The following is a 12422-nucleotide window of genomic DNA, read 5'->3' as shown; positions in this document are numbered from 1 at the left end:
ACATATCGCCCTCTCAGCCGTCTTCGCCACAGCATTTCGAACGTTCCTCCCAGTCACTCGCTCAGTGGCCTGAATCCATCATATTACTGACTGCTGCTGCTGCCGCCGCTGAGCTCCTCCATTACTTCTTCACTTCCAGTTATTGTCATCTACATGTTAAAAACCTGCCTCATGATCTATGGCATACGCACGTGTTTGAGTAAAAACATTAAAAAAAGACAAGAACATTGGTTAAGCTCAAGAGGAAAGTTTCTAATTCTTCTATAACTCTCTCAAGCTCGGACTATACATGAAATAAGCACCTTCACACGGTGTCTATAGTGTTAAAACAGGTAGAGAAACATCCACTGGGGTGTATTCACAATGCTTTGAAATATAATCATCAAACTGAGCGTTAATGTTTCACAGAGTGGTCAGCATTGCAGTATATTACTAGTCTCTTTACAGTGTTTATGCATCTTGAATACACCCCCAGATTTCCAGTTTTGAACCATTCAGCTTATATCAACCTACAGCATGTGATTATGTGTAGGTGTGGTAGCGTGTGTGTTTTCAGCAACAAAGTGTGTGATAACCCGTGTGTGTGGTACAGTGGGCATTCCTTCAAGTGAGTGTGAGATCGACTGATTGTGTGTCTTTTTGTTGTGTGTGCATCTCCAGTGGTTATCCCATTTTTCATGTGCGTTAATCCGACCAGTCGTTCTCCTCCAGCTCGGAGTCGTCCTCCGAGTCGGAGTATTCCACAGCGATGCGCCGCGACAGGATGGTGGCCACGTCGTTTCCAACTGGCTCCCTCTTCGCCTGCTGCTCCTGTTGCTCCTGCACCTTCTTCAGCTGGATGCCTGCCGGAAAATGTGGAGCTTAAATCCATGTTTTTAACTTATATCAACGTAACTTTTAATGTAGTTTCATTTCTTGATAAAGGAAGTATCTTTTGACAAAGCTGTGTATCAAAACACCCTATATTTTCTTTAATATCAAACACGCTAACTATACATTTGTGGTAAATACCCTAAAATCTTTATACACATACACATACACTCTACAGCTCTTACCCATACGTATAGCAGCCAGCAGATCACTGCGGGCATCATTGACTACTGTGGTCTCAGCAGGTGCTGAGGAGGACATCTTGTGGCTTGTGGAGTGGGAGGCACCAGCTGGAATGGGAGGAGGTGGAGGACCAGGGGGAGGTGGAGCTGTCTGGGCTCCAGATACAGGTGGTGGAGGCGGAGCGTAGCCGCCAACTCCGGCCATTGATCCGGGAGGCATCGGACCTCCAGGAGGTAAGGCAAAGGCAGTCTGGGCAGAAGGGATGAGAGGGGCTGGAGGAGGCGGAGGAGGACCAGTGTTGGCGTAGCCATCCATACTGCAAGACAAGACAGAATGACAGGGATTAAGTAGAGAGTTAACAAAAAAGTCATAGAGGTCTGTAAATGATATTACAAGCACAGTCATCAAGGTTAGACAGTAAAGCTTACAGATGCCAACCCACTAGGTGGCAGCATTACCTCAAAAGTTCAAGAATTACAGTAAATGCAGCTCATTTAATAGAGTAGCTCAACTTCTAAGACTAGAGCAAAGGAAAATAGAACAGTAATATGAATAGTGATATAGGTGACAGTAAGAAAAAGGCTTGCATTACAAGGTGGTTTGGCTTGTATGTTTACCTATAGTCCACTGGTGGGAGGGACACAGAACCACCATTCATAGCCTCAGTGGGTGGAGGGGGCAGCGGGACTTGGTGGTGGTGGGAACGGCCCAGTGTCCCACCCTGATAGGCCATCATAGTCCTGCCCCTGTTATCATGTTCACCTCCTCCACGAGCGGCGTGTCCTGCGGCCATCTGGGCAGCCAGGATGCTGGGCGGAGGGCCGGAGTAGGTGTGGGCGTGGCCAGCGTGGTTCATGGTGTTGGGGTAGTGGTGCTGATCGGGACCGTGACCCCTGATAAGAGACAGTAGGGAGGAGGTGGAGGAGAGGGTGGAAGGTGAAATAGAAGAAGACTTGTGAGTTTGTTTCCAGACTAAAAGACTGAGAAAAATAAAACTTCATACCAGACAGTGTGTTTTCGCCTACCTGTTCTCTGGCGACATTGAGCCCTCAGAAGAAGCCCCTCTGTCGCGGTGTATGGTGTGTCGATGGTCTGGCCTCAGCTCCTTATCCAGAGCCATCATGTTCCACTCCTGCCGACGGTTCCTCGCCTTGCGAACCTTCTTCACCTCCCTCTGTAATGTCCCATCCACACAACGCCGCTGCTCCTAGAAGAAAGAGAAAAAAAACGAGTTTTTAGGCTATTGAATTTAACTAGCCTCAAACTAGAAACAGCGGCACTAGTAACTGGCTGGTGGGAAAGTACAGTCTTCACAAATTCAACCACAATAAACCTTATTGTACCTTCTGCTTCCTCTTCTCTTTCCTCTTGTCCTCTGTGTCTTGCAGCATCTTTTCTTTCCACAGGTCAAAGAAGTACGAGGGATCGGTGTAGAACTTAAGTGCTTCCTTGTGGTCATCCCTACAGAGACAGACGCCGAGAAGGTTAAAATGGTTTACTAATGTCTTTGTAGAGAAACCTGTATGAAGTAGAGTCAATTCACTCTTGCATTTTTTGGCTCTGTGTATCTCTGTGGGAAGACTAGGTTGGGGATCAAACATGTGAAGCTATGAATATTGGAAAAGTGGAGGAGGCCGATGGAAGAACAAAGGTGAAATTATGAGTGGGGATCCTGTGTTCTCATCACAGACAGCTTAACTGAAGATGACAAGATGAATCAGTGGAGAGGGAGAAAGAGAGAGAAAAGTGTGCTATGTTGTCAGGGTTAGGAGTTGGATTCCCACTGGAGCCAGCCATTCTAAATATGTAATGCAGCTTAAGTACTGGAAAGCACACTGCATGAAAGCAGCTACCAAGCAGCAGTAGGAAATCTGCTGCTTCACTGTGAATGTAGGTCAGAAACTAGTAAAAATCAAGAACTTTTAAAAAGGGTTCACCAAGTTAAATGTAAAACTTTTAAGACCTTTTTAATGTCACATAAACTGTTTACATAGACAGTTTAATACCTATTTTACAGTCAGACCAGTCAAAGTGTATAACAATATTTCTTAACTTATTAAATTAATGTGTCCTGGATAAACATCAGAAAACAGATGGATTAATCAATTAAAAATGGGTTCATTTAAGCTCATTGATTTTTTTTGCTAAAACTGGCAGGCGAGAGAACCTATTCCGATCGAATGTTTATTTTTTTATTTCCACATCATGAAGCTGCATTTTGCACAACCACATGCTTTATTTATTTCATGCAGTTAAAAGTGACCAACATTTACGGATGTGAGGAAAAAAGTAAAAGAAGCTGTTGACAAAAAAAGTGACTTCAAAAAAACGTGACTGTGATTATGCAGCAAAATCTCGCCAAAGGTCTTAGTGTTTGGTGAGTGTGTGTGTGCACCAACAACACCAACCTGTATGGTGAGAGGATGCTGAGTGGTGGAGGCTTGTCACTCAGGTTGTACATTTCTCTGACAGGATTGGGAACGCTGCTCTTGGACACCACCTGCTGGTCCTGAATGGTGGAGCTCTTGAAGGCTTTCCTCATGTTGATGTCTTGCAGGGAAACTGAGAGCATAAAAACAGGAGGAGAAAAAAAACAAATGATTGAGTGGTCTATGAGAAAAAGGAACAACTGAAAGACAAAAAAAAATAAATAATGGGAAAAAAGGAAAGTAACATTTGGTAGGTATCAAAAATAATCTCCATAACAGAGTGCAGGCTGGTCTCATCTGTTTTCAAATGTTATGGCTGAAAACCCCCTGTCATGCAACTGGGCAACTTCACTCAAAAAAAGCAGAAAACATAAGACTGGCAGCACTTCAACGATGAGTAGTGACCTGCTGCAACCTCTGCCCTCAGACCTCTAACCTCTGACCCACCTTCCTCCACGGTGGAGTCCAGCTGCGTGACCTTGACGGCCAGCCTGTCAATGCGGTCCTGGAGAGAGTTGGCACGCAGGTAGAAGGTGTTGGCCTCGTTAAACAGCTCGCCAAATATATCCTCTGCATGTTTACCTGGAAAGCAATAGAAAGAGACAAGGAAAAAAAAAAGAAAAAAAAAACACAGAAAGAGACAGGAAATTTGAGAGAAAGAACGAGACTTGTAATCATTATCTGGGGCCATGAAAATCCCCACAGAGACTGAAGACAATCAGTCAATACGCTGGTAATGTGACACAATGGGAAACTAGAGTCTTAAGAGTCTTTGCAGGAAATGGTGTCTCATACGCCTCCATATAGAACCATTCTTCATGAATAATTTAATATGAACTGACTACAAATTATCCAGATCATACTATGTGTATGTTTATGCCTTAAATCTTAAGCCTTCAGTTATCTGTAAAAACTACAGATAATACACACTCCTCTAACTCAACAGCTGCTGTTGATGATTCACCAACACATGGCTTCTCTGCATATGTTTAAATCTCTGAACCTCAATATGCACTCTACTGCTGCCTGTCAAGATGCAAAGATTCAAAAGTTTCCCAGCAGCACGTAGGGGAGTAGAAAATGTTTCAAATGGATGCAAAACCAGAAGCGCTTGTTTGGAGATTTCCAATCAAGCAAGATGACTGCCACCTGGGTCCTGCACATGTGCTCAAGCTGGTGCTGGTCCCAGCGCTGTTCAAAAAAAAAAAAAAAAAAAGGAAAAGGAAAAAAAGAAAATGCTATTGGTTGCTGTTCTAATAATACATGGTGGGAACCTGGAGGTACATTCTTAGATACACACATGAAAAGTGAAATCATCTTCAGGATGGCTCACAGCACTTTTTGACATTTGACTGGATAACAAATTTTTTGTTGTTTTGGTTCTAAACTCTAAAAAGAGTGGAGATAAGCCTGCTGTGAAACCAGCTTTAGTAAAGGGAGGTCTGGGCTGAACGAGGAAGTTACCAACAGTAAAAGTTGTAAGTGTGAAACGACTGTTAGCCCAGGGCTAATGGAGCTGTAAGCTCCAGGCTCCAGGAATCTTAGCCCATGCTAAATAAGAGCAGAGGACCTTTTACTACAAGATTCCAAATGCTGTTATGTAGGCCACACTGAAAACGAAGGGATAGGATAAAAAAAAAAAGCCTTCCTTGGGAGAACACAGAGTAAAACCCGGCCAAAGTAGTTTCAGCATGTGTCTAATAACATCGCTTAAGTATAGAACGCTGTGTGTAAATAATAAATGGTATGGCAAATACATACAAACACAAGCCAAGGGTTATTTCTGTCCTTCCTGCTGACAGGACGGGCAGCAAGAAAAATATTTAGAGGAAGGAAGAATCACAGATCCGGCATGCTGAGCCCCGCCAACTCTGACCTCTCTTGAGGATTCTTATGGTTCACTAACACACATACATGTGCACACGGACATACACAGTGTATGTTCTCTGTAGATATACCCCGCCAGGCCTGTGCGAGCATTTATATTTAACCCACACAGCTGCTGTTGAAAGGCCCACTCCCAACGCAGGAACTTGACACAATAACAGACAGACAGCGAGTGACTATGACTGGGCCTAAAAGTAGAGGGTTAACAGCATAAAAGACCGGTTTGAATTTTTGCTGTTGGGGCACGGAATGTACTCTCAACAAAGTTAGTGTGAGAGAAGGAAAATGGGTAGAGCTGAGGATAAATGGGCGAAGAGTAACTGTCACGACAACACGTAGCACAGTACTGATGGGTTATGAAACAAGGACATGGGCCCTGGAGATGGCTGTGAAGACAGACATCCTCGGTGGTGTAATATCTCAGTCTAATACATTTACAGACAGCATAACATTCAATATAAAACAGTTCTCCACAGTTAACACACATCTAGCTGTACATACGGAAAACACACTGACACAAACAGACAAATACACACTAACACGCATCGAGTATATCTGCACTGTCACATGCACACAGCTGTCCAGACAATTTCATTTCTGCAGAGCTATTTAAAAGGATTAGATTTCAACCCTCCATGCTCCAGCGCGAGGCTGCTGTAAGCCGGCTGCTAGCCCACTGACCCCAGGCCCTGTAACCATGACGATGTCCAAATCAATCACAGCTTCAGGATTAATGATGAAAGCATGTGATCTTCTCCTGCTACAATGAGGCTACACAGCGTGGACAGTCGTCATACAGAAGTGAGTGGGCTCATAGCCTGAGGAGGTAGAAAGTTTCTGCTTTAAATATTACACCAAAACCTCCCGTTGTGTTTTATTTTCTAAGTCTGAGACTTATAGCAGCTTCTTCTTGATACACTGAGTGCATGTGAGTGTGTGCGAGCCTTACTCAGGCTGCTGAGCTGACGGATGATGGCAGAGAGCGTGTTGTTCATCACGCACTCCAACTCGCTGCCGATGCCCTCGGGGAGTTCCCCTCGGCAGAGGTGACGGGGCTCAATGTTCCTCTTCACCAGCGGCATGGCGAGGCTTCACACCGACACAAACTGTGGGGAAAACACGGGGAATAATCACACACTGTTTTAGACACAGGTACCCTGGTTAGAGAGACTGGCTGTAATGGAGAAACCAGGTGTTGACAGGCATCTGCTCTGCTCTGTCCCCACCAGCTGTGGACATGTAGAGTTAGGAAAAATATATCAATATATAACATAAATTGTGATAAGAGGCTAGATGTTGTGTGTTAAGGTTGCAACTTATATATTTTTTCATTATCAATGAATTTGATAATCATTTTCTCAATTAACTGATGATTTTTTTTTTTTGGTCTATAAAATGTCAGAAAACTGTAAAACCCAAAGATGTTCAATTTTCTATGACAGAAGACAAAAAAGCAGAAAAAATAATTTGGAACTAGATCATTTTAAGCATTTTTGCTTAATAATTGATGAATAATTTAATTGATTAATAAACTAGTCGCTTATCATATTTCTGGTGATTGATTGGTTGACTAATAGTTTCAGCTGTAGTCACAATGCAATCTAATCTTGAACTTTACAACACTATTTTCTAAAATTATGATTGTTCTGACTGACTGAATAAAACAATGAAAGCTGGTTGCTTAGTCATCATATTCACAGAAACCATCTCACCAAACCCTAATTTATATTAAGTATTTTATAAAAGCACAGAAAAACACTCAAAATATAGTTACTTTAGACTGAACTGAAAAACAGTGAATATGAAGTCACAATTATATTTGAATGGAATACATATTACTTTCCTGTCTCAGCCCATGTCCTCTCTATAAATTCATTTCTAAGAACATAATTTTTGAGGACACAGTTTGCAGTAGTGCTAATGTATTGGTTAGTATTTTGTTGTATGGCGTTCCTATTATTCTGTCCACTTTCTGTATATTTACTGCATGTAAAAACAAATGAAGAATGGGTGAGCCTGTAGACCGAGAACCAACAGTAATGACCAACAGTGTCCCAAAGCCAGAAGACTTGTGGCGACCAGCAGAGAGATTAAAGCATTAGGGATAGGAAAATACAGTGTGCCAGCTAATCCCAGGCTGGCTTGTCACTGGCCCAGCTGGAATCCTGACACAAACAGAGATTCATGGATATGGTCAAAAGCAAAAACACAGACAAGTATGGGCCACGGTCACATGGGAATTTTGATGAATAACTGTTACTGAACAAGAATAAAGACCGGAAATGTCCCAAATGAAAAATACCTGCTTCATCACCTTCTCCAGGGAATACACAGACTTTACACACTTGCCCACGCCCACAAACAAAGCAACTCTGAACTTCACTGTCTAAAATTAAACCCTGGTTGGCTTTAATCAGACAACCCTGAAAACTCTGTAGTTCAAGGGACCACAGATAAATCGTCAAAGCAGGAGAGATCCCAGAGTTCATCGAAGCAGCCATCTTATCTTCCTGCTTCCTGTTTTCGTGGTCTCAGTCTGGCTCCTGTTTCCTGGTCCTCCCTGTGTCACATCTCTCCTTCCTGTCCAAACACTTGGCCAGAACAATACAGCTATGGCTCAAGAAGCAACCGGGAGGACAAAGAGAAAGACAGATGGAAACATGCACACACCCTTTTCCAATAAAAACATTCAACATGCAATTTTTAGACTCGCCAATCAAATGATTTTATGCTTAATTACAGTTCCAGAGCTTTTACTGTGCAGCTATGCCAAAAAAAAAAATCACTTCAGAGAAAAGCAGGTTGGAAAGACACAGGAGCTCTGGCAGTCTGACAGAGGGCTAATAATAGTTGACAGGTACTAGAAATACAACTCATATTTTGGGGGCTTTGCAGCTATTCATAAATGAGCACATGAAATTTAAAAATTGGGTTTTAAAACCTTGTTAACCCATCACAACTACAAAATATGGGCCTTCCACTTGGCTTAAATTGACAGCATCTTTTACATCTTCATTACAATAAATAACCAACAAAGCAAGTAGCAGTGCTGTGCTATCAGTGTCACAGCAGGAAACTACTGTAATTACAGGTCGTGTCATTACAGCTGTCCGTGACGGAAAAGAGACACTTCTGTTCAGCGAGGCCAGCTCACACCAGCGGAGTCCTCATCTGGCCTCGTTTTCTCAGCTAGCGACCCCCTGCAAACCCCAACAGCCTCACGCCAATGAGAGAAAACAAAAGGGTAAAATTACACCATCTTGTGCTGCCACAAAGGACACTGCATACAGTCAATAAGGTCTGGTTTGGAGCAAAACAGCTGCTTAGGTTTAGCGCTCTGCATAAACATTTTGGAAACATCGCGCTTCTTGTTGCACAGGAAGGAGGTGATGCAAATGAGAAGATTGCATGTTTTTGCTTTTACTGTCTGGCTGGCATGACAATCACATCAATGAGGCGAAATAATGAGCGGCTGGGGGCGAGCGGGAGGAGGGATGGGCCTGCTTGTGAGAAATGAGGGGAAAGAAGAAAAGGAGGGTGCATGAGAGAGACACCAAGTGGGACAAGAGTGTGTGACAGAAAGGAGACAGTGAATGAGACAGTGTGAGGGACAGCGAGAGAGGGTTGTGCGTTACATTAAGAAGTGGACAAAGTATATGTGTGTGTGTTTATGTGTGTATGAGGGAGAAAGAGTGTATTGGGTGGGGGGAGGGGTAGGAACAGGGACCTCGGGGAAGCCACTGAAAGGTTCCCGGGACAATAGAGCTCCGTTCACACGGCAACAGCACTAGCTCTCCCATGCATCCTCCCCCTCCTCTTCGACCTTCTTTATGGCCCCCCTCTACTCTTGCAATGAAAGCGTAGCAAGTGAGCGCTCCTCCTTCATCCACCACTCACTTAGGGAGAAAGGCCGGGGCAAGAAAGGGAGAGTGAAGCCTGAACATCTCACCCACAGCACCAGAGAAGAACACATTAGCCTATGCTTTTAAACACAGATTCTCACTCTTACACTTAGTGTTTCTTACTCTTCTTCCCTGACATGTGTTTGGATAAATTATTACAACCCGACACGCAAACGCAGGCATTCAAGCAAACAAACACACAAACACACTAGGTAGCCTCTCAAATGTCCCATTAGCAGCATTTTAACAGTCCCATCAGCAGCAAAAATGTCTTTGATCCTCGGAGAGGTCAGTTTCAGGCTGCATTCAGAGTAAAACCCACTTCCCCTGTGACTCCTGCAAGATGCCCACACCTCTTCACAGATACACGGTGATAGAAGAGGCCTTTACTACAGATGTGAGAACTCCATTAAGATCTCAAAAGGGGAGTCATTATCAATTTATGAGCCAAGTACAGCTTCTTGTGTTGCAGGCTGTTTTGCTTGTTCTGATGTTATGAATAATGCAGTTTGAATTACGTCAGGTCACACTGCCCTAAATATGATGTAAAAAGTTTCTGCTGTGACATTGCGCCTGTCCAGGAACGTCTCCTTGTCCAAGTATTACTCAGGGGCATCTGTGGTGAAACACTGATGGTACTGTGCCTGTGATGCATTCTGGGTAAAAGTGGCTACTGAAAAAGTGTATCCTCAAGGGTACAGAGTAGGCCAGGGAGCATGGCTGTAAGTTTAGCCTTCATTTTTTCTTCATTTTTTGTCCGAAAAGACAGATTATTTTTTAGGAGTGATAATTCAATTTAACAATATGTGATATAACCTAATCCTTCAAATTATTATTTTTTAATATGTGATTTTGCCCTACTGTAATATACAGTATTCATATCTAAAAAATGTTCAGTGTCTTCACACAGCACTAACATCTGTCCAGTAAATCTGCAGGATTATTCTGACTCATAAACCTGACTTTTTAATGCAGAGGGGATCCAAAGTTGTCATAATCCTCCTAATGTCATAATGGTGACACAATGGGCTTAACAGCTGATTCATCAAGTAGTAGATCAATTCATTGATGGAAATTTTGATAATCTATTAAGTAATAAAAACAGCATTTGCAGGTTTCAGCTTTGAAGTTGCAAAAAATGGATTTCTTGTCTCCTTGTGACACAAATTGAACGTTTAAAGCTTTTCTTGTTTAAGTAAGCAATTTTAATTGTAAGCATTTTTAACTTTGAGCTCCGTGTATTGAAAGGCTGCAGCCCGGCATGATGGTAATATCTCTGCTTTGAATATAGGTTAAGCTGTCATTATAGTATCAGTCTCTATAACCAATTTGCCATATTTCAATATTCAACTCGTAATTTAGATTTCAGGTTGACTGTTTTAATGTTATCACATGAATGTCACCCTTGAGTTATTACCATGTACTACTTTGATGTGTCATGCCTTAAAATTCCCCATTTATCCAGACACACACACACACACACACACACACACACACACTCTCCCTTTCTCCCTTCCCCACGGATGATAGACGCACAGTTCGAGAAACACACACACACATACACACAGGCGTGAACTAATGGCAACAGCGATCAATCACTGTTCCGCACCGTCGCTTCCCGTTACTGATGGATTGACCCACATCTGTTCATCTGCCTCGGTTTTCGTGAATTTCAGCCAGTTTCAATCTTCAATTTAACCAACCGTTTTCTGTCTAGGTGTCCAACAGCTGATTAACGCACCGGGATACAACCGACATCAATTACGTGGTAGAAAAAAAGCTTTAAAGTCACCCAGTAGATGGGGAAAATATTCACTGTTTTCGGCTACGGAGAGTCCGTTTATTATCCTCAACTGGGGGTCCGCTCCAACTGACCACTTGGTTAGCTAGCTTATGTCCAGTGGTCGACTTCTTAGTTTGGACAAATTAGACTACAGTCAACAAAAATAACCACACAATTTTCACCATAATGATAAAGAGTGTTGCTAGTCGCTGTAAAAAGTATCATAAGGCCCTCACCAGCACTTGAAATATTAGAAGAAATCAGCCCGTCCGCATGTCCCGTTAGGTACTCCTATTAGCTCTGCCATCCTGTGTCCCCCAACCCGTCTGGTTACTCCGGGGAAAAATCCTTTGAGGACGGGAACGCGCCCACCGGCCACATCCACCAATCACGTCTCAAATTAGGAGATTTAACACATGATGGGCGTTCGCATCAACCAATAGCGAGACCCAAAAAAAGAATGAGTGACAGGGAGACTCCCCAGCTCGAAAGCACTGTTGTAAATGGAAGGGGCGGGGCTACGATTGGGCGTTGCTGAGGGGCTTAACGTTTCTTTTTTTTACGCAACTGGGTCCCATACCTTGTCATAATTATAAGGGTTTTAAATAAATTTTGAGGCCCGTGGGGATTTTGTAGACACGAAGACCTATTTAAAAAACGAGTAATGGCAAAAAAAAAATACGAGGTAATGTTTTTTTATGGGGTTTGTTGCATGCTTCAGGCAGTGATGCTGAGAATGAGCTGGGATAGTATTGTGTAACTGACTGAAATAGCTGGGCCAGCATCCTGCAGGAAGAGGTTCAATGAGAGGATCTGCTATACATAGATCTGTGCTTTACTCTCCCAGGTGTGTTTGTAGACAAAAACAGTCTGAAGGAGATGAATCTCATCAAAGCAAAGGGAAAGGAGGCAGAGAATAGTCTCTGGACTGTAGATGAGGTTTAGTCCATCAGAAAGGGAGTTTCATTATTGAAAATGCACTTCTATTCCTGGACAAGGGGGAAAGCCAAGGCCTGCATTTGTTATACAGCTATCAGTTTAGCATATATAATTGATTTGAACATAAATATCAAAGCATGTATGTGACAACGTAATGAAGTGGGGCAGTAGGCATACTATGCAGCAAACAATCCCAGTTTAAGACCCTGTGAATGTGGCAGAAATATTGTAGATTTCATAAATATTTCTGCTCAAACAATTTGTTTAAAGAATGACAAATATTCTCAGGATCCAGATTCTCAAATGTAATGATTTGCTGCTTTTCTCTGTTTATGGTTGTAATTCAAATACAACATTTAAACAGGAAACCATTTCTCGTGAGAAATACCAACTCCAGCTGAATTATCCAAAAGAAAAGTTACTTGCCTA

The 12422-nt window shown here is 42.7% G+C and overlaps 1 protein-coding gene across 1 annotated transcript; it reads right to left on the bottom strand.

Moving 5' to 3' along the window:
* Positions 1–11391, bottom strand: wasf3b (WASP family member 3b). The gene is made up of 9 exons (XM_041066255.1): positions 11291–11391; positions 6319–6475; positions 3930–4064; positions 3462–3615; positions 2397–2514; positions 2079–2260; positions 1671–1946; positions 1056–1369; positions 1–842 (listed from the first exon to the last, which is right to left on the bottom strand). Exons 2-9 carry the CDS (start codon positions 6449–6451, stop codon positions 685–687), a joined length of 1470 nt encoding a protein of 489 aa, XP_040922189.1. The 5' UTR covers positions 6452–6475; positions 11291–11391; the 3' UTR covers positions 1–684.
* Positions 11392–12422: the final 1031 nt, after the last annotated feature.

Source organism: Toxotes jaculatrix, chromosome 20 (genome assembly GCF_017976425.1).
Source record: "Toxotes jaculatrix isolate fToxJac2 chromosome 20, fToxJac2.pri, whole genome shotgun sequence".
Lineage (NCBI taxonomy): Eukaryota > Metazoa > Chordata > Actinopteri > Toxotidae > Toxotes > Toxotes jaculatrix.
This window is presented reverse-complemented; position numbering and strand designations above follow the sequence as displayed.

Coding starts and splice junctions, on each gene's coding strand:
- wasf3b (XM_041066255.1), bottom strand. CDS start 6,451: ATGCCGCTGGTGAAGAGGAACATTGAGCCCCGTCACCTCTGCCGAGGG. Junction 2,515..3,461: donor AGCATCCTCTCACCATACAG/GTTGGTGTTGTT, acceptor CTGTCTCTGTAG/GGATGACCACAAGGAAGCAC. Junction 1,370..1,670: donor CTCCCACCAGTGGACTATAG/GTAAACATACAA, acceptor CTTGTCTTGCAG/TATGGATGGCTACGCCAACA.